This window comes from Rhinopithecus roxellana, chromosome 10 (assembly GCF_007565055.1).
Source record: "Rhinopithecus roxellana isolate Shanxi Qingling chromosome 10, ASM756505v1, whole genome shotgun sequence".
Lineage (NCBI taxonomy): Eukaryota > Metazoa > Chordata > Mammalia > Primates > Cercopithecidae > Rhinopithecus > Rhinopithecus roxellana.
In genome coordinates this window covers 134842103-134863437 of record NC_044558.1, presented here as the reverse complement: position 1 = coordinate 134863437, position 21335 = coordinate 134842103, and the positions used below count along the sequence as shown (strand labels likewise).

General features: G+C 40.6%; 1 protein-coding gene across 7 annotated transcripts in view; it reads right to left on the bottom strand.

Annotated features, from left to right (window-relative positions):
• ARNTL2 (aryl hydrocarbon receptor nuclear translocator like 2) overlaps positions 1-21335 on the bottom strand; it is a 69576-nt gene that overhangs the window by 11713 nt on the left and 36528 nt on the right. For 2 of the 7 annotated variants that reach the window (XM_010379864.2, XM_030939842.1), the window contains 6 exons: positions 20988-21029; positions 17283-17440; positions 11470-11549; positions 9706-9798; positions 8439-8556; positions 7495-7638 (listed from right to left, as the gene is read on the bottom strand). In XM_010379864.2, coding sequence (XP_010378166.1) covers positions 7495-7638; positions 8439-8556; positions 9706-9798; positions 11470-11549; positions 17283-17440; positions 20988-21029 — 635 coding nt within the window. Of the gene's footprint in view, positions 1-7494; positions 7639-8438; positions 8557-9705; positions 9799-11469; positions 11550-17282; positions 17441-20123; positions 20252-20987; positions 21030-21335 lie in introns of those variants that run through there. The other 5 variants (XM_030939841.1, XM_010379865.2, XM_030939840.1 and 2 more) reach the window with 4 other exon arrangements.

Sequence of the window (21335 nt, the reverse complement as noted above, 5' to 3'; positions counted from 1 at the left end):
TGGAACAATGAATGTTTTAAATTGGCACTATTTGGTAAAACTTCCACTACAATAAATCCTTTAAATTTTCGTTTAAATAGAATGATATGAATTGTCATATAAGATAGTAGTTAACAATAATAGCAAAGATTTAGAGACCACTTTATGTGTCATAGTCTGTTTTAAGTGCGTTAAACGTGTAACTCATTTAATCTTAACAGTTCTGTGGGATGTTCTAGCATCTCCATTGTCTTTGGAAACTGAGTTAATGGCAAGGTCACAGCAGGTACAGGATGGAGCTGGGGTTAAAACTCAGGCTGGTTCTAGAGCCCACTTTCTAAACCACTAATGCCACACCATTTGCTGATAGTAAGGGCTCTGTCACCAAAGATGTTCAAATAGGAGTTGCCTGGGTGACAGAAGGGGAGGGGCACAAAGGTGTTCCAGCGAGAGGGAATGACCAGTGAGAACTGAGAGAGAGCGGTCAGATGCGGCTGAAGCATACGCTGCAGTGGGAAAGACTGGAAAATAAAGCAGGGAACAGAGGGCAGGCTGTAAGCCACGCATAAAACCTTGTGTCCAACATCTAACAAACACCACTCCATTCCCAGGCCACAGATGCCCTAAATAACAAAACTCCTTATCTCTTCCAACCCAAACCCAGTCTTTATCACTTATTCCCTACCCTGTTTCCTGGCCATGATCAACCTAGGCAGTTCAAAGAGAAATCTGGGGGTCATCCTAGGCTCTACCTCCTCCTAACAACCCAGATACCTCAAAGGAATTAAAATTGAGTAAGTATGAATAAAGGTTTTCATTCATATTAACAAAACCAGATGGCAGTTAAAAATAAAAGGGCTTATACATCAGGTTTGGCATTCCTGCAAACTTATAAATGATACTGACTAAAAATATTCCACTCTACTGAAAATAGAGACTTCAGAAAATATATTTTTTATTTATATATGTAATCTCATCACACAGAACCTAGCTTGTTGCATTTATTTCTCTCTTACAACAGGTTACTATCTATATTTCCAAATTGAACTGTCCCTCAATTCTCACTGTGAACATTTATTCAGTTGGCAGTTTTCTAGTTGGGATTGTGTAATTCTATCAACTGCAATTCATTTGATCAGCTATCTAAGTTTTTTTTTTTTTTAATCCCATTTAATCCATTTCCTGTTTAGAAAAGAAAAAATACAGCTCGCTACCAGTGCGTATTCTCAGGACAAATGGGAAATGGGTTAAAAATTCTTATCCCAATAATTCTTTAGCTCTTTATCTAAATATTGGAGTCATGAGGCCTGATCCTTGCCAAACTATTTACTTACATCGGCTCCACAGGCTAGATTCAAGTGTCATCTACTCCATGATTTCCCAAAAGTGTGTAGCGGAGAGGGGAGGGAGAAAAAGCCTGTATTACCCTAAACACTGCCTTAATTTACAGGACATCCTTTCAAAATCCTTTATGAAATATTTCCTCAACACGTTGCAGGCTAGGTCTGTCAACTTGGTGTCTTGCTGTCTTCACTTAAACTCTTGAGGAAGCAGATCCAAAACAAGGATTCAAATACAAGAAGTTAATTTGAGGGGTGGTCCCAGGAAACGCTGGCAGGGAACTGGGAAGTGAGACAGGGAAGAGAAGGAAGCTAATAAAGTACCTGAAACCTGCAAGTTCCTGGAGCCACAGGCAGAACTGGCTCCAAAGACCAGAGGAAGAGATCAGGCAGAGAGTCCTGGCGTTGGACACTGGAGACCAGTGGCACACCCTGTCTGCAGTGGTGGGTGCTGGGGGGATACGCCACAGGGCACTGACAGATAGCATCTGCCACACGTGCACAAGAAACAAGTGGATTCTGGGTGTACTGTTGTGCTTCTTCCTCATGCACAATTATCTCACGAAGATAAATTTAAGAAACACTTAAGACATTTTGTGGCAGTCATCCGTCCTTCATCGGCCTGCAATTTCACAAGTTCAGATACCCAAGTAATTGTCTCTCTACCTCAGAAGCTTTTTCGGAGTTTGAATCCATGACATGAAGGTTTGATTCAGGATATAAATAATTTTTTAAAACGTCAATGTTATTTTTAAAAAATCTTTTTTACGTAAAATCTCAAACATAATGTAAAATCAGAAATAAACTTGGGTAACTCATCTTGAGAAATCCTGAGAAATGACCTTTCCATAAATCTTAAATTCAGCTTTCAATTAAAATAAAAAGGGCTGCTCTCTAGTCTTCCTCTAAGTTTAAATGTAACTGACATGTCATGGTAAAAGGGAAGGAAAACACGTTTACTAACCACAGGCTTTCATCGTTAATATTGAGGGGTCTTAAAACACAGTGAATTGGCCGGGCACGGTGGCTCATGCCAATAATCCCAGCATTTTGGGAGGCCGAGGTGGGCGGATCACAAGGTCACGAGATCAAGACTATCCTGGCTAAAATGGTGAAATCCTGTCTCTACCAAAAATACAAAAAATTAGACAGGTGTGGTGGCACGTGCCTGTAATCCCAGCCACTTGGGAGGCTGAGGCAGGAGAATTGCTTGAATCCATGAGGCGGAGGTTGCAGTGAGCCGAGATCAAGCCACTGCACTCTAGCCTGGGTGACAGCGCAAGACTCCATCTTAATACATACATACATACATACATACATACATACATACATACATACATACATAAAATCACAGTGAATTCCACTGGTTAATTACTATTCGAAAGAGTAATTTCAAAGCGATCATATGCAACATGTAATTTCACTTGACAGACACTCTCCTTGGTTACAGCAGAAGACAAAATGACCCTCACCAAGGTAATTCAGGTGGCAATCAGGGTTTACATTCTGCAGTTACCTTATCCTGGACCAGCTGTCTATAGGCAGTTCTCAAACCAGGTCCTGCAAGGACTGATTTCTGACACATTCCCTTACCATTGCTTAGGCCTGTGCCTTTGGTGCAGAACTCTGTTAAGTGAATACTTGGTTCCAGGGCTTGAGCAGATTCAAAACTCCTTTTTGAAAAGACATTTGCCTCTGTGTGCAGGCATCTGTGTGGCCCAGCCTGGCATGGGAGTGAACATCCTTGTGTGGGCAGGAACACATTCCTACAGCAGGCGCCCACTCCCTCACTGTGTGTCTGCTGTGAAAATCATCAATCTCTTTCACTAAAACCTTTTGGCATCTAGGAAGCTAATGCAGTAGGTGGCATGGCATAGTGGAAAGAATACAGATTTTAAAGCCAGATTGCTGACTCTGTCACTCTCTATGTGACTTTAGAAAAATTACACAACCTTCTAAAAGTGCAGTTTCCTCGTCTGCAAGACAGGGATGCTCTGCACAGAACTGTTAGGGAGATTAAACTGGGTAATTATGCAACGTGCGTGGCTTATAGTAGAATCTTAATAATTATTCACTCACTCCTTTCTCTCTTTCGTTTTCTCTTCTCTTCTTTCTGAGCTGCAAATAGCTACTATTTATTGAGTGCTTCCTAGGAGCCGAGCACCGCATGAGCCACAGGTATTCCCAACCACACTCTCAGGAGATGCTGTTATTACCCACTGTATTAGTCTGTTCAGGCTGTCATAACAAAATTCCAGACTGGGTGGCTTAAATAACAGAAATGTTGTATAGGGGTCTACCCTTATAACCTTATTTACCCTTAATTACATCTTTAAAGGCTCTAACTACGGATATAGTCACACTGAGGCCTAGAGCTTCAACATACAAACTTTGGGGGAAAACAATGCACCCCGTCCCACCCATTTTCCATATATTAGGAGAAACTTGCCTAAGGTCACACAATTGTTAAGCAGCAGACCTGACACTAAAACCCTACTGAATTCAGAGCCCAAGCCCTTTCTACTCTGTCCTACAGCACGGCTGTTGGGAGGCAGAGACTAGTGGGTGAACCTGGAACATCAGAGCGACTCAAAAATTTATTTGTTCCTTTAGCTCCTCACAGAATTCAACTACGAATTAACTCTAATGGACCATTTGCCAGATATTCTTGAAATATCTATATTTTCCCAGTAAGATTATCATGTATTTCAAAGGAAAGAAAGCATTCCTACTTCTTCTATAAATCTGTAAAACTTGCAATAAAAAAATCCTTTTAGGAACCCTATGGAAGGACTAAAATTTGATTAGCACATTCTCAAGAATGTTGCGTGGTTGGTTTTTTTTCTTAAATGTATGACTATACACATGCATTTTTGTTTGAAAATTGAATATTTAAAAAACTGCTTCAAAATACTATAGCAGGGCTACGGAGTTCTACAGAGGACATCCCACTTTCCTTCTTGTATCTTTGCAAAGGGTTAAAAGACTGCAGATTATTAGATGTCCAAGATTATCATCATGACTGACTTGAGCTCCCATATCTAGGAAAATCCTCCAAGACTGTATATATTCAGTCATGTGTTGTCTAGAATTTCACAAAACAATGAGAGGAAGAATTCAAGGCGACAGAAAGGAGGAGAAGCCCAGACAAGGTGGAGTCCTGCTATTGCTTTGTGACTTCTAGTTCCATATTTGAAGCCAAATTTTAAAATGTCAATTTAATTAACAGACATTTATTTTCAGCAAGGCCCAGATGCCTTTAGTTCTCAGGGCAGAGACTTTTCAGATTTCTTTCTCATGAGAACTATGGTATAGAAAATGATCCAAGCTGTTTGCAGTCTGAGGTCGGGCTGCCATAGCAAAATAGCAGATGTGGTAGCTTCAACACCAGGAACTTATTTTCTCTCAGTTCTGGAGGCTGGAAGTCTGAGATGGAGGTGTCAGCAGGGCTGCGTTCTGGTGAGGGCTGTCTTTCTGGCTTGCAGATACCCAACAACTTGCTGTGTGCTCACATGGCCTTTCCTTGCTCACTGCATTCATGCAGAGACAAAAAGCTCTCTGGTGCCTCTCCTTACAAGACCACTAATCCCATGATGAAGGCCCCATCCCCATGACCTCATCCAAACCTAATTATCTCCCAAAGGCCCAATCTCCAAATACCATCATGTCAGGAATTAAGGCTTCAACATAGGAATTCTGGGGACACAATTCAGTCCATAGCATTTGCTAAAAACTTCTTGAGACAAAATCTAAAAAATACATTGAAATTGCTTCCTTAGGTAAAAGAGAAAGATGATAATGTATATTCATTCATTAAATTTATAATTGTTTATGTGGATTTGAGAGTGGTTATGAGGTCAGTCAGCTAGGAACAAAGGACAAGAGGATCGTCACTTATGCCTTCAGAAAATGTTTATTGAGTGTCTATCATGGGCCAGAAACAACAGACAGAAATGTAGCTCTCATTCCAATGCAGGAGAAAAGTATCAAAAAGTTAAGTAATTTCAATACAGTGTAGAAGAGCAGCAAATCTGAGAGAAGCTCAGGATTACTGATGTGGGTACCTGGGATGCAAGCCACCAAAGTTGGGAGGGTATTGGGGATGGTTTCCTGGAAAGAGGGGATGCCTGAGTTTTAACGTCCAGGGTCTGTGGACAGACTTGTGTGTTGTAGTCAGGCATGGTGGCTCACACCTGAAATCCTAGCCTTTTGGGAGGCTGAAGTGGGAGGAATGCTTGAGGCCAGGAGTTTGAGACCAACCAGAACAATATAGCAAGATCCCATCTCTATAAAAAATGTTAAACTTAGAGGGATGAGGTGATACATATCTGTAGTCTCAGCTACTTGGGAGGCTGAGTTGGGAAGATCATTTGAGCCCAGGAGTTTAAGGCTGCAGTGAGCTATGACTGTACCACTGCACAAGTGTGTTGTGTCTGTAACTGTTACAAAGTGAATAGCAACAAAAAACTGAGAAAATAATCTTTCAGTATTCAAAAACTACTATTAATTCAGCAAAGATGTCACTCACATCACACTTTCCACTACCTACTTATTAGTTTACATGTTTCTTGGTGGTCTGTAGCATATGAGGGCCATCTCACATAAGGTCCACTACAGCAGTACTTGTCTGCCTGCTCCCTAGTGTGTCCTTTGCATTTGGCATAGTACCCGGCACATAGTAGGCACTCAATAAACTGTTCATTCACCAACATCTATTGTTGTCAGACAATGATCTCAGGTTTATCCCAATCATTTTTCCCTCAGCACAGCCAATGTGCAGGGTTCTTTTTAGAAATAAGACTGTGAAAGAAGCTAGGAGAAAATACAACTTGGGGAGGAATCTTTAGTCCCATTACTGGGTATACACCCAAAGGAAAATCATTCTACCGAAAAGACATATGCACTTGTATGTTCATTGCAGCACTGTTCACAATAGCAAATACATGAAATCTGCCTAGGTGCCCATCCATGGTGGATTAAAGAAAAGTGGGCTACATATAAACATATAAATCATGGAATACTACACAGCCATAAAAAAGAATTAAATCATGTCCTTTGCAGCAATGTGGATATAGCTGGAGGCTATAATCCTAAGTGATTAATGCAAGAACAGAAAACCAAATACCACATGTTCTCACTTATAAGTAGGAGCTAAACACTGAGCATATAAGGACATAAACATGGGAACAACAGACACTGTGAACTATTAGAGGGGGAAGGGAGGGAAGGGCGTGTGGGTTGAAAAACTATCTACTGGGTACTATGCTCACTACCTTAGTGCAATATACCCATGCAACAAGCCTGCACATGTAGTCCCTGTATCTAAAATAAATGTTGAAAATTTTAAAAAAAAGAACAGTATTTTCATGAGGACTAAAACACTTAGCACAGTATCTGGCACAGGGTAAGTGTTAAATAAATGAGTATTAGCAATTATCATTTTAGGTGTTTGTCAAAAAATATTCTGACCAAAACTTGTAAATAAATTGAATTTTGTGGCTCCATATAAATATCCTTTTAAAGGATAGGAAAGCAAATCCCATGTTGAAATTTGCCTACGAAATCCTATATCTAATAGCTTAATATGCTCTTAGGCAAAAAAGTCATGAGACATTTTGTAGTCCCCGAAATTTCCCAATTAAGTTAAATAGATGACGATTTAATCAATTCAAAAAGTAAATATCTGCAAGACAAATCTAGCAAAGGATCATAAGAAAACAAATGAGATATTTACCAAAGAATCAACATCTCATAAAAAATTAAAAGCACATCTTAAGAAACTTTCACCAAAATTAGTCAGATCAGGCTCTTGTACTATTGACTTTTTTTTTTAACATCTAACTTTTATATTTTAAAGAGTAATAATGAAGTTTCATAGCAAAAGTTTTATTTCTATCTCTTGTGATTTTTTCCCATTTGATAGGCCCCAAACTACAATTTCAATAATACCATTAAAATCTTGGGTAACAAAGACAATATGTAATTACCTGATAAATTCGAAAGATATGATGAACCAATCTAAGTAATTTTGGTTTAAAAAAAAAATCTTATTTTAAAGATGTTTTTGGATTCAAATATTTCCCTTGACCATATATTTTATTTTTCTGCACAGAACATATTTAGGACATTAATTTTATATCCACGCTTTGCATCACTTGACATTTCAAAATGATACCTTTCTTCTTTGGGTTGGGTAAGCATTCATGCTCTTCTTTGACAGAGATTTTACAACTCTTTATCCGACAGAAAAAAGATCGTCTTGAGCCAGAATACACACGTGTCCTTCCAGTGTGGAAATTACTGTGAACTTGCAAACCAGCTTTTGTAGCAGAAGGGGGTGAGAGAACAGGTGGAAAAGAATATTGTCAAATAATTTTGAAATTTATCTTCCAACATTTTCTGATCATCTATTATTGAGAAAGGAAATAGTTTTTTAAAGCAATGCCATGATTGTACAGTAAACCCTAAAGTGAAACACACCCAAAAAATCTATTTGTCAAGCAATCACATTTTGATAACTTATAGACATTTCCAATTTATCTTTCTTTTTTCCCCAAATGGGAAAGAACAAAGTTAATTTAAGTGAAATGAAATAAAAATTAAATTAAAAAATTAAAAAAACCTCAACTATTACAGGAATCAATTGTTTTATATTTCACATAATTATTTGGTACTAGGCATTTTCAGAGAAGAAAAAACACTTACACTTCCCAAACGCAATTATACAAGGTCTTTCATACAGAAAAGACCTAATCCATATACAAAAGAGGATAATTGTCTTTTAGCATGTAGCTAAATAATGGGAACTTCAGCAATTTTTTATCCAAAATGACACTTTCTTGTAAAGATTTTATTTGTATATGAAAAACAGCAAATATGAAGCAATCATATTTTCCCCAAACAAAGCATCTTCATATGAATGCATTTGTGTTTGTATATGTCTGTATGAATATAGGAATTTTCTATATAGCTATAGATATTAACTATGATGTAAAGTTTACAAAATAATTCTCTTTTGATAAAAGCTTAGTTAGCTATATTAAAAACACCGTGTAGCTAAACTTTTAGGTGATCACTACATTTACATAAAATAATAAGCATGCAGAAATGGACACTTACTTTTGGCATCTATTAGCTTTTCTCTTGGTGAAGTATCAAAAGAAGAAAGTTGTTCCTTTACTTTGGCAACATCTTTTGGATGCAAGAAGTCAAATAAGCTTTGTCCAGTCAAACTAGCCTATTCATAAGGTAGACATTCATTTAAAATCAGTACCATGCTTTTTCTACATTTCTTGATGCATACAATAAATGTCCTTTTTTGTTAAAGGTTGATTTTTCTCAAGCTCAAAGATATGTTCACGACACTATGTGACATGAACTTAGTGTTGAAAGCAGGGTGATACTTGTAGACAGAAAAAAATACATGCATATAGAACCAACCCTGGATATACACAAACCATATACAAACACTAATTGCTAGTATTCCGCTAAATCTTGTAACTAAATCATTGCTAACATGATACTTGTAAATGATTGTGATTTATTTTGAACTTTTTTATCCTTGTTAAAAAAAAAGAGATTACATGATAGTATAATATAGAAATCACAGAATATCTGTGACTTTACCAGACATTTACCATACTGTTTAAAAAATTACCATACTATTGATAAGTAAAATCCAACCCAGAATACCTCTCACTTCCCATTCCACCACTTCCACTATGCACAGCATCCCCAGGTCTATGCCTTTGCTGATATAGTCCCATTCCTCAGAATTCACCACCCCTTCCCTATCCCTTGGCCACCCCAGCCAAATTGCCTTTGACTCCCTAGACTTCGGGACTCCCTTCTTTCTCCCAGCCTGAAATGTTTCCTCCCCTTCTCTACATCTCGCTTCTGACAAGCCTCACAGACATCCTACTTCATGTGTGATGCCTTCCCTGACCCACAGTGGCCACCCCTCTTCTGAATTCCTGTATTACCCAAGCAAACATTCCTACAGACAACAGGACTAATGGACCAGCCGATACAAGTAGGCTGAATTGTTTGGCAGTTAGACATTTCATTCTTAAAAAAAACCTGTGTGGTTAATATAAGTCTATATCCAGAACTCTCCAAGGCGGATCAAGTTTCTGAATCTGAAAAGCTGAGGACTAAACCCTGAATCATGGGAAACCCTACATGCCCCTGAGGAGCCAGTAAGTCTCTAAAGAGCCTCTTCTTTGCAAAGTCAGTGCCCAGTAGGACTGGATTCCACGTCACTAACTTGAAACTTAAGTGATACCCTAAACTGTCAGTCACCTGTGTGTGTGGGTGTGTGTGTGTGCGCATGTGTGGGTGTGTTTTCCATCTCCAATTAGAATATGGAATCATGAGGTCTGGATACCTGATCGTAATTAAGTATTTTGGAGACTGACTTAGAAACGAAGAGAATTTTTCCTCTTTCACATCCAACCACAAATAAGAAGGCTTCTGCAGTCTAGGATTTAAGAAAACAAAAGTGAATATTTAAAAATATTGTCTGTCTCTTATACACACACACACTTTCAGATTCTGAGGGAGTTATTGTGGCAATAAAACTAACAGAGAAGTTTTATTGAGCTAGTGTTCATGGAGCTAGTAAAATTAATTTTAAGAAATGTTCTTAAGATGCAAACCGATTTATAAAGAACGCCATGTTGAAATCTTATTCTAAATTAATGTTTTGGACATGAAAAGTTTGGCTGTGGAATATTTACTTGAGACATTTCTTAAAAAATTAGGCCAGGTGCTATAGATGAGCCTATATACAGCACTAAATGAGCCCATATCCCAGCACTTTGGGAGGCCGAGGCAGGTGGATCTCTTGAGCTCATGAGTTTGAGACCAGCCCGGGCAACACTGGCGAAACCCCGTCTCGACGAAAAATAGAAAAACTGGCTGGGCATGGTGGTGCAGGCCTGTAGTCCCAGCTACTCAGGAGGCTGAGATGGGAGGATGGCTTGAGCCCAGGAGGCAGAGGATGCAGTGAGCTGAGATTGCACCACTGCATTCCAGCCTAGGCAACAGAGCCAGACCTTGTCTCAAAAAATAATAATGAAATAAAATTACCTTTACCAAATCCTACTATACTGCATGCAGAACAACGATTACCTGTGGATGTGTTGAGGTAGAAGGACTGTGCAGATTGGGGACAAGGAAGCAATGAAGACATCGCACTGTACACCTAGTTATAGTTTTTGAATAATAATAAAGCATCACTCATTCTAAACTAATGTGTCAGCTACTCTCATAAGGTCTACCCAGCAAATCCCATGAAGCAGCCTGCATGGAAGTGGGAACATATGGCCACATAGGAAGAGCCTGGCACTCCTGCTGGGCATGCTCTGCAGGGCAGAAGCAGGGTTCCATGAAGGTGTGACTGACGAGTATGTACAGATTGGTCAGAAAGCTTCGAAAGCAAATTGTACATTTTGCCACCTTCAAAAATTTTTTTATCCACACAATATCCTTTATATCCCTGCCAGGAATGCTATCTTTAAGTTCAGCTGTTCAAATAAAAGAGTGGCTTTTTTTAATTAAAGGAAAAATGGACAAAAATGTGTGTGAAGAATCTTTCTATTTAATTCGACTATCGCTTAAAACCTAGTAGTCACACAGCTCATGACCAAGACATTTATCACCTCTGAGGGCATGAGAAGCCAATCACATGATCACAGTTTCCCCTCTAGCCCGGTGAATCTGAAAAGCCATGCACAGGAAATGATGAGGACAGAAATGTCAAAGCACTAACAACTCTAAGTAAGCAATGACTGGCCTCCGAGAAGAACAGGATCCTGAGGGAACAGGATGTCAGGCAGATGGCTTTGAAGGAGGTGGTGATCATGGCGAATAGATCCTATGTGTGAGAGATGGGTAGTATAACGTGCTTAGCGCTGAAGACAAGCTTTGCTCTGTAGTGTAGAAAGTGCCTATCCTCTGTCTCTACTTTCATTAACACAAACTAGTAACACATGGCTACTTCTCTATTTTAAATTTCTATATTAAAGGAAATATGGTGTAACATGGAGTCTTGCATGTTTAAACAGGAAGCAAATGGAAGAAAATCTGCCTCGTATTCAAACAGCAATGAAAGCACATATACAACTTAGACAAATATATCTTCAGTTACCTTAAGGATTAAATGTCTGAGCTCATTATCCTGAATAAATGATGGTCTACAATTATTTTCCACATAAGAATTTGTCATGCCTAAAAAGAAAGGAGTCAAGAGTTATTGGAAATACAGTAGAGAGGGCAACACGCTCAATGAACATTAGCAATGCTGCCACTGCTGCTGCTGCTGCTATTTTCTCTTTTGGCAAATTCTAAGACATTTTCTGTCATCATTTTCTTTTTTTTTTTCATTTTCACTTAATTAATTTATTTTTGAGACAGAGTCTTACTCTGTTGCCCAGGCTGGAGTGCAGTGGCACCATCTCAGCTCACTGTAACCTCCACCTCCTGAGTTCAAGTGATTCTCGTGCCTCAGCCTCCTGAGTAGCTGGGATTACAGGCATGCAAAACCACGCCAGGCTAATTTTTGTATTTTTATTAGAGCCAAATTTTCACTATGTTGGCCAGGCTGGTCTTGAACTCCTGGCCTCAAGCAATCCACTCACCTCAGCCTCCCAAAGTGCTGGGATTACAGGTGTGAGCCACTATGCTCAGCTAATCATTTTCTTTCTTCATTGTCACCTGATTAAAATTTCTTTCTTTTAGATTGTGAATTCTTGGAACTACTTATTCCTTTATATTCAAATATGCACATTAAGAGCTATATATAAAAACATTGTAATAAACTGTACATGAAATAATATTCAAGAATTGATATGCAGTAGTCCCCCCTTAGCTGTGGTTTCAGTTACCTGTGGTCCACTGTGGTCTGCAAACAGGTGAGCACAATACCATAAGATATTTTTAGGCCGGGCGCGGTGGCTCAAGCCTGTAATCCCAGCACTTTGGGAGGCCGAGACGGGCGGATCACAAGGTCAGGAGATCGAGACCATCCTGGCTAACCCGGTGAAACCCTGTCTCTACTAAAAAATACAAAAAACTAGCCGGGCGAGGTGGCAGGCACCTGTAGTCCCAGCTACTCGGAGGCTGAGGCAGGAGAATGGCATAAACCCAAAAGGCGGAGCTTGCAGTGAGCCGAGATCCGGCCACTGCACTCCAGTTTGGGCGACAAAGCGAGACTCCGTCTCTAAAAAAAAAAAACATAAAAACAACAACAACAACAAAAATAAGATATTTTGAGAGAGCCAAAGAGAGAACATATAACTTTTTTACAGCATATTGCTAAAATTGTCCTAGTTTATTGTTAATGTTAATCTCTTACTGTGCCTGATTTATAAGTTAAACTATATCATAGGTATATATGCATAGGAAAAAAAGTATGCCTAGGGTTCATTACTACCCACAGTTTCAGGCATCTACCAGGCTCTTGGAACGTACGCTCCATGGATAAGGGGGAACTACTACAGTTATTTACATAATGTCTCAGCTAATTAAAGTTGATCATATGAGTTATCTTGAAAGGGGATATTCTGGAATTCTAAACAAGTGTTATGGATTCATGAGATTTTCCAGTAAGAAAACCCTCTAATGGCAATATAGAGACCTCTATTCTGATAATACATTATTTTAAAAATGTATAAAATATAAATGAAATAATTCATTTTCAGCCCTTAGCACGGAGTTATATTAAAATGAAGTCTCTAAAGCAGCTGCAGAGCTTGTAAAATGATGAGGAATTATCAGGCCAAAACCAAGGGGAATGTTTGACCTGAGAGGAGTAAGGGAATCCACCAACCCAGACACCCAAAGCCCTTCAAGGCCACAAGGGGGCATATGACACAGTCAACAATGCCAAGCAAGCCATCCCCAGGGCAAGGATGATTCAGAAGTCAGTCAATTTTCCCTTCCTTATATTCTCCAAACTTCTTGACTCCTATCCCCTCTTCCTGGGTACTGTAAGAAAAGTTGCTTTTGCAGGGGAAAGGTGGGGTAACATCCTTAGACATTTTAACCACACATTGGCCCTTGGACGGATCTGTGGCCCAAACTCACCAATGAACTAAGTGGTGGTGGTGGTGGCAAAGTAAGTAGGCGGGGCAGAAAGTCAAAATGCCTCGAAGCTGTGATTCAATACAGTTTTCTCAGACTCATAGCACTCTTAAGAGCCTGGCATAGGGAAAAGAAAATCTTTTCTGTTGGAATCTATCTTCACCCTAGGGCTCAGGCAATTCTCCCAATGACTTCTTGTTAATATTACTACACAGCAGCTTGGGAGGGAGCTGAGGAAGGAATGAAGGATGCAGATTCTGAGTGCTAGGTCAGGGAACAGCAATAAATTGATTCTGGGCAAGGTAATGACATTTCAGGTCTGGCCTGCAGCAAGGTTGGCAGAGACACCAGGTAGAAGTGGGCTGGGAAACCCCGTCAGTGTAAATCAGCCAGCACAGGTGAGCCCTGACTCAGTGAGTGAGTGGGGATGTGCTCAAGAGAAAACAAGGGCAGTGAGAGCAGCGCTAAGGCATGGTAGAGGCCGGCCTGTAAATGCACGCTGTGGTGTTCCACACACTTGTCCACACATTGGCTCTCAGAGTTCCCATGGCAAAAACCAACGAGGCAACATGATCACTTACTTTTTTCACAATGTTCATTGGGTTAAAAAACAAGATCAAAATGACAGTAACAATTCCTCCTCCTCTTCTTACCCCACCCCCACCATTAGTGAACACTGTGCTACACTCTACATGCATTACTCTTTACTCTTTTTTTTTATTATTATTATACTTTAAGTTCTAGGGTACATGTGCACAACGTGCAGGTTACATATGTATACATGTGCCATGTTGGTGTGCTGCACCCATCAACTCGTCGGCACCCATCAACTCGTCATTTACATCAGTTATAACTCCCAATGCCATTCCTCCCCTCCCCGCCCCATAATAGGCCCCGGTGTGTGATGTTCCCCTTCCCATGTCCAAGTGACTTCATTGTTCAATTCCCACCTATGAGTGAGAACATGCGGTGTTTGGTTTCTGTTCTTTATTCTTAACAATAGTCCCAGGAGGCAAATGCATCGTCCCTATTTCACAGATGCGGAAACCTGAGGATTAGAATGTCAAATAACTTGATTAAGTCACATAGCTATGAAGGGAGGAAGCCAGGATTTGAACCAAAAGGTCTGCCTTCAGTACGCACATGCGTGAACCACCACGCTCCACTGCCCCGCCTGGTAATCAGATCGCAGACACAGGACCTCACGCTGCAGAGCAGGGCTACTCCAAATGTGGTCTGCAGACCAATGGTTTTCTTACCAGCAAACTGGTAAGATCGAATACAGAATTTAAGAATAAGCATTTAGAGGTTTTTATAAAAATGTAACATTGCTGTGACAGCCAAACCCATGATCATTTTTCCATAATTAATTGTATTTTACAATGAACTGGTGGTGGATGGAAGAAACACCTGTTCTTCACCCAGATAGTTTAAAAAGCACTGCTGTAGGGTTTAGTGAAAAAAATCACATCACCATCCTTCTGCCTTTAACCTAATTATCCTATGGACCAAAATAACATGATCCACAGGCAGCCCTCTGTTGATATGGCTTCTAAGCTTTTGCCAAGCAAGTGTGGGGATGCTGCGACAATACCCTGGAATGCAGATCCAGTTGCCTTAAATCATCTTGCTGTGAGCAGCACTGACCAAAGGATCTGGTCAGACTGCGGGTATGAGTTCTTAACCATGTCAACTCTGCTTAGCAGAGCTGACAGCAAAATTTAGGCCCTGTTCCAAGGAATCTCCTTTGGACTCACCTCCTCCCTGCCGAGTTTCCACAGCCTCTCCTCTCACTCGTATCACTGCTGTAACATTCATCACACTAGACTCTGACGATCTCTTCCTAAATCAGTCTTCCTAGTCAGATCACAAACCCTTAAAGGGCAGAGACCTTGCCTCATTAATTTTTATATTCTCAGCACAGAACAGGAATGCGGTTGATGTTCAGATCATGTTTTGTTGAACTAGTCGACTGATTCATGGCTTTTCCCTTAGGTCCTCCTCCCTTAGGACACTGCGAATGTGAAAATACTCAGCTAATTTTAGGGTTGCAATCAAATGACCTCAGTTGAGCCTGTAAATTTTCATTGCTGAAGGATTTAAGGAAAATATTGCAAGCCTCAGCTGTGGGTAAAAGAGAAGCTTATTTCATAACAGACTGTTACAAAAGTAAGATCTCCCATCACGCTCCCAACAGGAAGCACCAGGAGTCCAGGTTAGTGCTGCTCTCCTCTTAGCCAGCTTAACTTGACTTGGTCAAGTCCTTGTATGGTGCCCAGATAATTTCCATTACCCTGAAATATATTTTCCTTTTCCTGGCAGTGTTTGAGATCTAAACTAAGACCCTTGGTCATCCTTTGCTCACTCCCTTTTTATGATTTTTGAGCCAAATTTTACTATAATCTTCTAGATCTTTACAAATCTGCACTTGCAGAGTCTTCTCTGGAGTCTTCAGCTTGCTACTTGTCCAGGTCTTATCTTTTCCATGCAAATTTACATTATCAGCATTGATAAATCGAAAACTCTATTCCACTTCCATCACCCTGTCTCTCAAGTTGGACTGGGGTTATTCCCAAACCAGGGGTGATTTCTACTGCACATATTGATATGGTTTGGCTCTGTGTCCCCACCCAAATCTCATGTCGAATACTAATCCCCAGTGCTGGAGGTGGGGCCTGGTGGGAGGTGACTGGATCATGCTTGTGGATTTTCCCCTTGGTACTGTGTCACAATAGTGAGTTCTCATGAGATCTGGTTGTTTAAAGTGTGTGGCACCTCCCCGATCCTCTCTTGGTCCTGCTCCTGCCATGTAAGATGCCGGCTCCCGCTTTGCCTTCTGCGATGAGTAAAAGCTCCCTGAGGCCTCCGAAGAGGCAGATGCCACCATGCTTCCTGCACTGCCTGTGGAACCATGATCCAATTCAACTTCTTTTCTTTATAAATTACCCAGTCTCAGGTATTCCTTCATAGCAATGCGAGAATGGACTAATACACAGGTACATATACACATTTATTACACTTTGATTTAAAATTCAAGCTCAAATTGGGGAATTGCTAAAGCCAGAAATGATGACCCACACACCAAGAGGCATTGGCAAGGACCTCCTTCCCCCAGTGTCTCACATATTTGAGGATACCCTGGAATGGCAATGTGTGATGCATTGTAAGGTACTACTGATAAATCTGAATGAAGCCTTAAGAGAAACTGCAGAGTTTAAGGAAGTTTTCTTTTTGAAGGACAGAAATCTCTCAATAACTTAATAATTAACACTATGCTACAGAACTTTTTTTTCTTTTCTTTTTTTTTTTTTGAGACAGGCTGTCACCCAGGTTGGAGTGCAGTGGCACGATTACTGCTCATTGCAGCCTCCACCTCCCAGGCTCGAGCGATGCTCCCACCTCAGCCTCCCAGATAGCTGGCATTACAAGCAAGCATGACCACTCTTGGCTAATTTCTGCAATTTTTGCCCAGGTTTGTCTTGAAGTCTGGACTCAAGCGATCCACCCACCTCAGCCTCCCAAAGTACGGGGATTACAAGCATGAACCACCATGCCCAGTTCTACTTCAGAACTTCTAAAGAACTGAGAGGTATGAAAGGCAGGTGATATTCTCTTTGTATTATATGTGAAGCCGAAATGTAAATACTTTTCAAGTTTGCATAGTGAGCTCGAGATAAAGCTTTTATCAGAACCAAGTTTTCTGACATCCAATTCAGTATTCTCTCCACACATAGACTATAGACAAATGCCAGTGAATACCCATAAAGCTGAAAGACACATCTGGATAGAACCTCAACAGCTGACAGCAAAGCGAACCAATCAGAGACCTCAGTGACAGAGCAGATTTCACTTAACTGTGGAAGCCGTCGTCAAACTCACCTTTTAAGGATCTCAAGTGCTGAACAGCCATTCTTAAAACTGTAAGTTTGTCCAGTTTACGTGCCATGGGGTTGCACTGAGGGATCATTGCAGACAGTTCTTCAATCAGGTTATTCATTTTATCTCTCCTCCGCTTTTCGGTTTGGCTATGAGCTTCTCTAAGAGGGAAAAGGAACTTCCTTTATATTTAACATTCGGCAGACCTCCAGACCCCCCCAGTGGCGCTCAGTGGAGCAGATGCTGAGCCCAGCAGGCACACACTGTTCTTCCTCCCAACTTGGGCCCTGCAGTTGTCATTGAGGGAAGAGGAAAACGCTGCTGAGACCAGGAATAGCATTCATAAAACTCGCTGCCCTTGGTCAGTCCCTCCCTACCTCATTTTCTGAAATCTTTAAGAATGAAGACAACTGTCTGAGAGCCTAGGTGGTTTTTCTACCTGTCTCCAGTATTAGAGAAGAGATAGGTGCCCTTTTGTTCAAAGCTAACTATTCTCTGATATTCGCATAAATAGTTGTCAGCATCTTAACCTCATTATTTTTATAGCTCCTTATCATGGGTCTATTAATGTGCTCAAGTATCTTCCCCCCTGAAAAAAAACCCTTTCCCTAATTCTAGTTGTTTTTTGTCCTTGCTACTGTCTTCCCCCCTCAGCAAGCTCCCTGAAAGAGTGCAGTTTCCACTCGGTCTTTCATTTCCCAGGCATTCTGTCCATCTGTAACATCAACCTTCCACAACCCCTGCCCCACTAAAACTGTCCTAGCGAAGATCCTCCTTCTCTCGTGCAATCTCTTGCTGATCCCTGCCTTGAATCTGACACTGCTGACACTTCTCATTCTCCCCTGGTCTCCACAGCCTCTCTGCCTCCTCGTCCTCCTCCACTCTCCCTGCTCAGCTCAGTCTCCTCGTCTCCTCACCCAGCTCTTACTTGATCCTTAAATACTGGTGTGTACTAAGATGCCCTGCTCAGCACCGCTCTCTCCTCATTCTTTATTCACCCTGAGATCTCATTCCCTCACAAGGCTTTATAGCTAGCTACTCATAAGCTACTTGTTATTATAACCCTATCTCATTCATACTTCACTCAGCTCCTGACCTTTGGAACTAGAATTACAAATCTAAATGATTCTCAAGAAATCTAAAACTCAGGAAACCCCAAATTGAACGCATTCTCTGCAATGTACCCCCATTTTCAATTCTTCCTGTACTACTCCTGATTTATTATTCCTTCTATAGGGTTTATCTTGGTTGGTAACACAACTACTCAGTTTAGACCAAGCTTGTCCAAACTGCACTCCAGGATGGCTTTGAATGTGGCCCAACACAAATTCATAAACTTTCTAAAAACATTATGAGATTTTTTTTTTTTTAGCTCACTAGCTATCATTAGTGTTAGTGTTAGTGTATTTTATGTGTGGCTCAAGACAATTTTTCTTCTTCCAACGTGACCCAGGGAAACCAAGAGATTGGATACCCCTGGTTTAGACCCTTCCTCTTCACCCTAAAAAGCCAAATAATCACAAAAGCTTGTCGATTCTAGATCTTAAAATATTTCTTAAATATGTCTTCTCTTCCTCTCCATCCCCTCTGTCACCATCTTAATTTAGGCTCATTGCATTACCCCAGAACCTTTTAAACTGCTGTTCCTTCCTCTCCCAGTCTATCCTATGACTTCCGGAATTACGTAGTAAAACAAATCAAGTCACCTAATCCCATTGCACAAAACTGTTCACTGCATTTCCACTGCCCAAGAGGACTAGCCAGATTCCCTAATTACAGGCCAAGGTTCTCCCTGACCCGCCTCATGTCTTCATCTCCAGTTTCTCTCTTCAAGACTTTTCCCGACAGCTCCAAATGTCCCACAGCAGCAACGCGCGAAGACTTGCTCATCCTCACACACGTCATGCTGTCTCACATCTCCTCCACGCCTTCCTCTTTACCCGGCTTACAAAGTCCTTTCTGACTACACTGTTGGAGAAATCCTATTCTTTCTTCAAAATCCAGCTCAGTTATTCTTCTGGGAAGCTTTCTCTGACTACTACATGATTAATCACTGCTCTCTCTAAGCCACCTCAGTACCTTTCATACCACTACCCCTATTTCATCTAATCTAAGAGCCACCAATTGTAAGACGCACGATTATTTAAAGCATCACAAGAGAAAGAAATGCTGCCACCTGACGGGAAGATGCCACGATAAGAAATTTCCACAGAAGATAAAACATAGAGGGGAAAAGTGTATCTTAGATTTCAAGAATTATATGATTTTACTCGCCACACTTTGCTGTAAATCCCTCTCCTACAACACACAGTAACTCCGGAATTTCTCTATTAGAATAGTTTAGGGGCAATCTGATGGGAAAGAGGGTAAGTGGGAGACTTCCCTGATCTGTTTTTACAAAGACTTTAAATTGGATAAAAGAAAATGTAATTTTTCCAGATAAAAGAGTAGGGAGGTGGGTAGGGAGGAACATCAACGAAGGCTGTGGGAGCTAACACACTCCCTGCCCCAACCATTCACCCTTGGCAATGACACTCCCGGAACAAAATACATACTGTTGGATGAAGTGGATAGGATTCAAATTAGATGTGTATTCACATAAAATTCAGTTATCTACTCATACTTTGTTCTATTTGTGAGCAATTAGATATTTTTCTTTTTCTTTTTAAAGTCAAGGTCTCACTCTGTTGCCCAGGTTGCAGTGCAGTTGTATGATCATAGCTCACTGCAGCCTCAAACTCCTGGGCTCAAATGATTCTTCTGCCTCTGCCTTCCAAGGAGCTGGGATTACAGAGCAACTCGATTAAAATTAAAGTGTTATGATTAAAAGAATATTGTAGTTACACTCTCACTAGAAGAATCACCTCTTCTTTCTAACAGTATTCCCCATCAGCATGGACAGCAGCGATGGATAGAGACGCCTGACTCCAGGATGTACAGCAGAGGAAGGGGTGCTCTCTCTGAGCCAGGATCTGGAGAGAGATGAGAGCAGGGTGGGAGAAAGCCCACAGTGGAGAAGGTGAATGATGATGCTGGGAGCCAGGAAACCCAGGGCAAGGTGAAAGAACCAATGTCTGAATAAGGTACTTTACTTGAAGGAGCTGCACCTGAAAAGGTTTCCGGAGGCTTTCATTAAGGAAAGGCGTAATTATCCAGAGGCTAGCTCTCTGCTTAATACTTCATCAGAGCTCTGGCTCCTAATTCTGTGTATAGTTACTGCCACTTTGAATCACGGCAGTATTTTGCAGAATCCTATCAGAAAACAAAATAAATGGAGAAAAAGCAAAACTCTGATAGGCCATGTTGCCAGATGGAGAAAAATATTTTGTTGTTGTTGTTGAAAAAATATGTTGAAATAATTGACAAAGAACTTATGAGGATGGGTTTCTAACAGTCAGATGCTCCTCATAAGTAACTGATTTGTTTAAGTCATGAATCAATTTTTCTTTAGTGCTTAAAGAAAATATTCTTTTTTTTTGAAAAAAGCTATTCTAAGAGAAAGTTAAAGGCATGAAAGCCAAAATGTTATTCAAGTAGACAGAAAAGCAAGACAACAGGTGCCTGATAACATTGCTTCTCAGAGCATAACAAGAGAGAAAAGTCTCATCCTCAAGCCCTTCTATCTTGGCGTCACCTTTGCCTTAGGCTACAGGCTTGCCTTTGTGTACCTTTCCACTCACCATGTACCATCTCAACAAGTCAATGTACCTGAAGGCCTTCATTTTAACTTGGTGTTCACCATCTTCCACTCTACAAAAAAGCAGGATAAAATATCAAACTACATGAAATACCTTTTTTGTAGTTCTTGAGAGAGAAACAGATGTGAGATTAAGTCCAATCATCCTAATTCCTATAAAATCCTTAGCTGTAAATGCTCCCTTGAGCACCTAATGACCTGAAATGATTACTACCGTCTACAGGAACCATTCTCTTCCTAACGCTGACAGGCAACACCATTCCCATAAGGATAACAAAAGTTATGTTAACTGACAGTGAGCAATAATTAGTGTATTACTTGGATATGATCTCATGACAAACTTAAGCAATAATAAGATT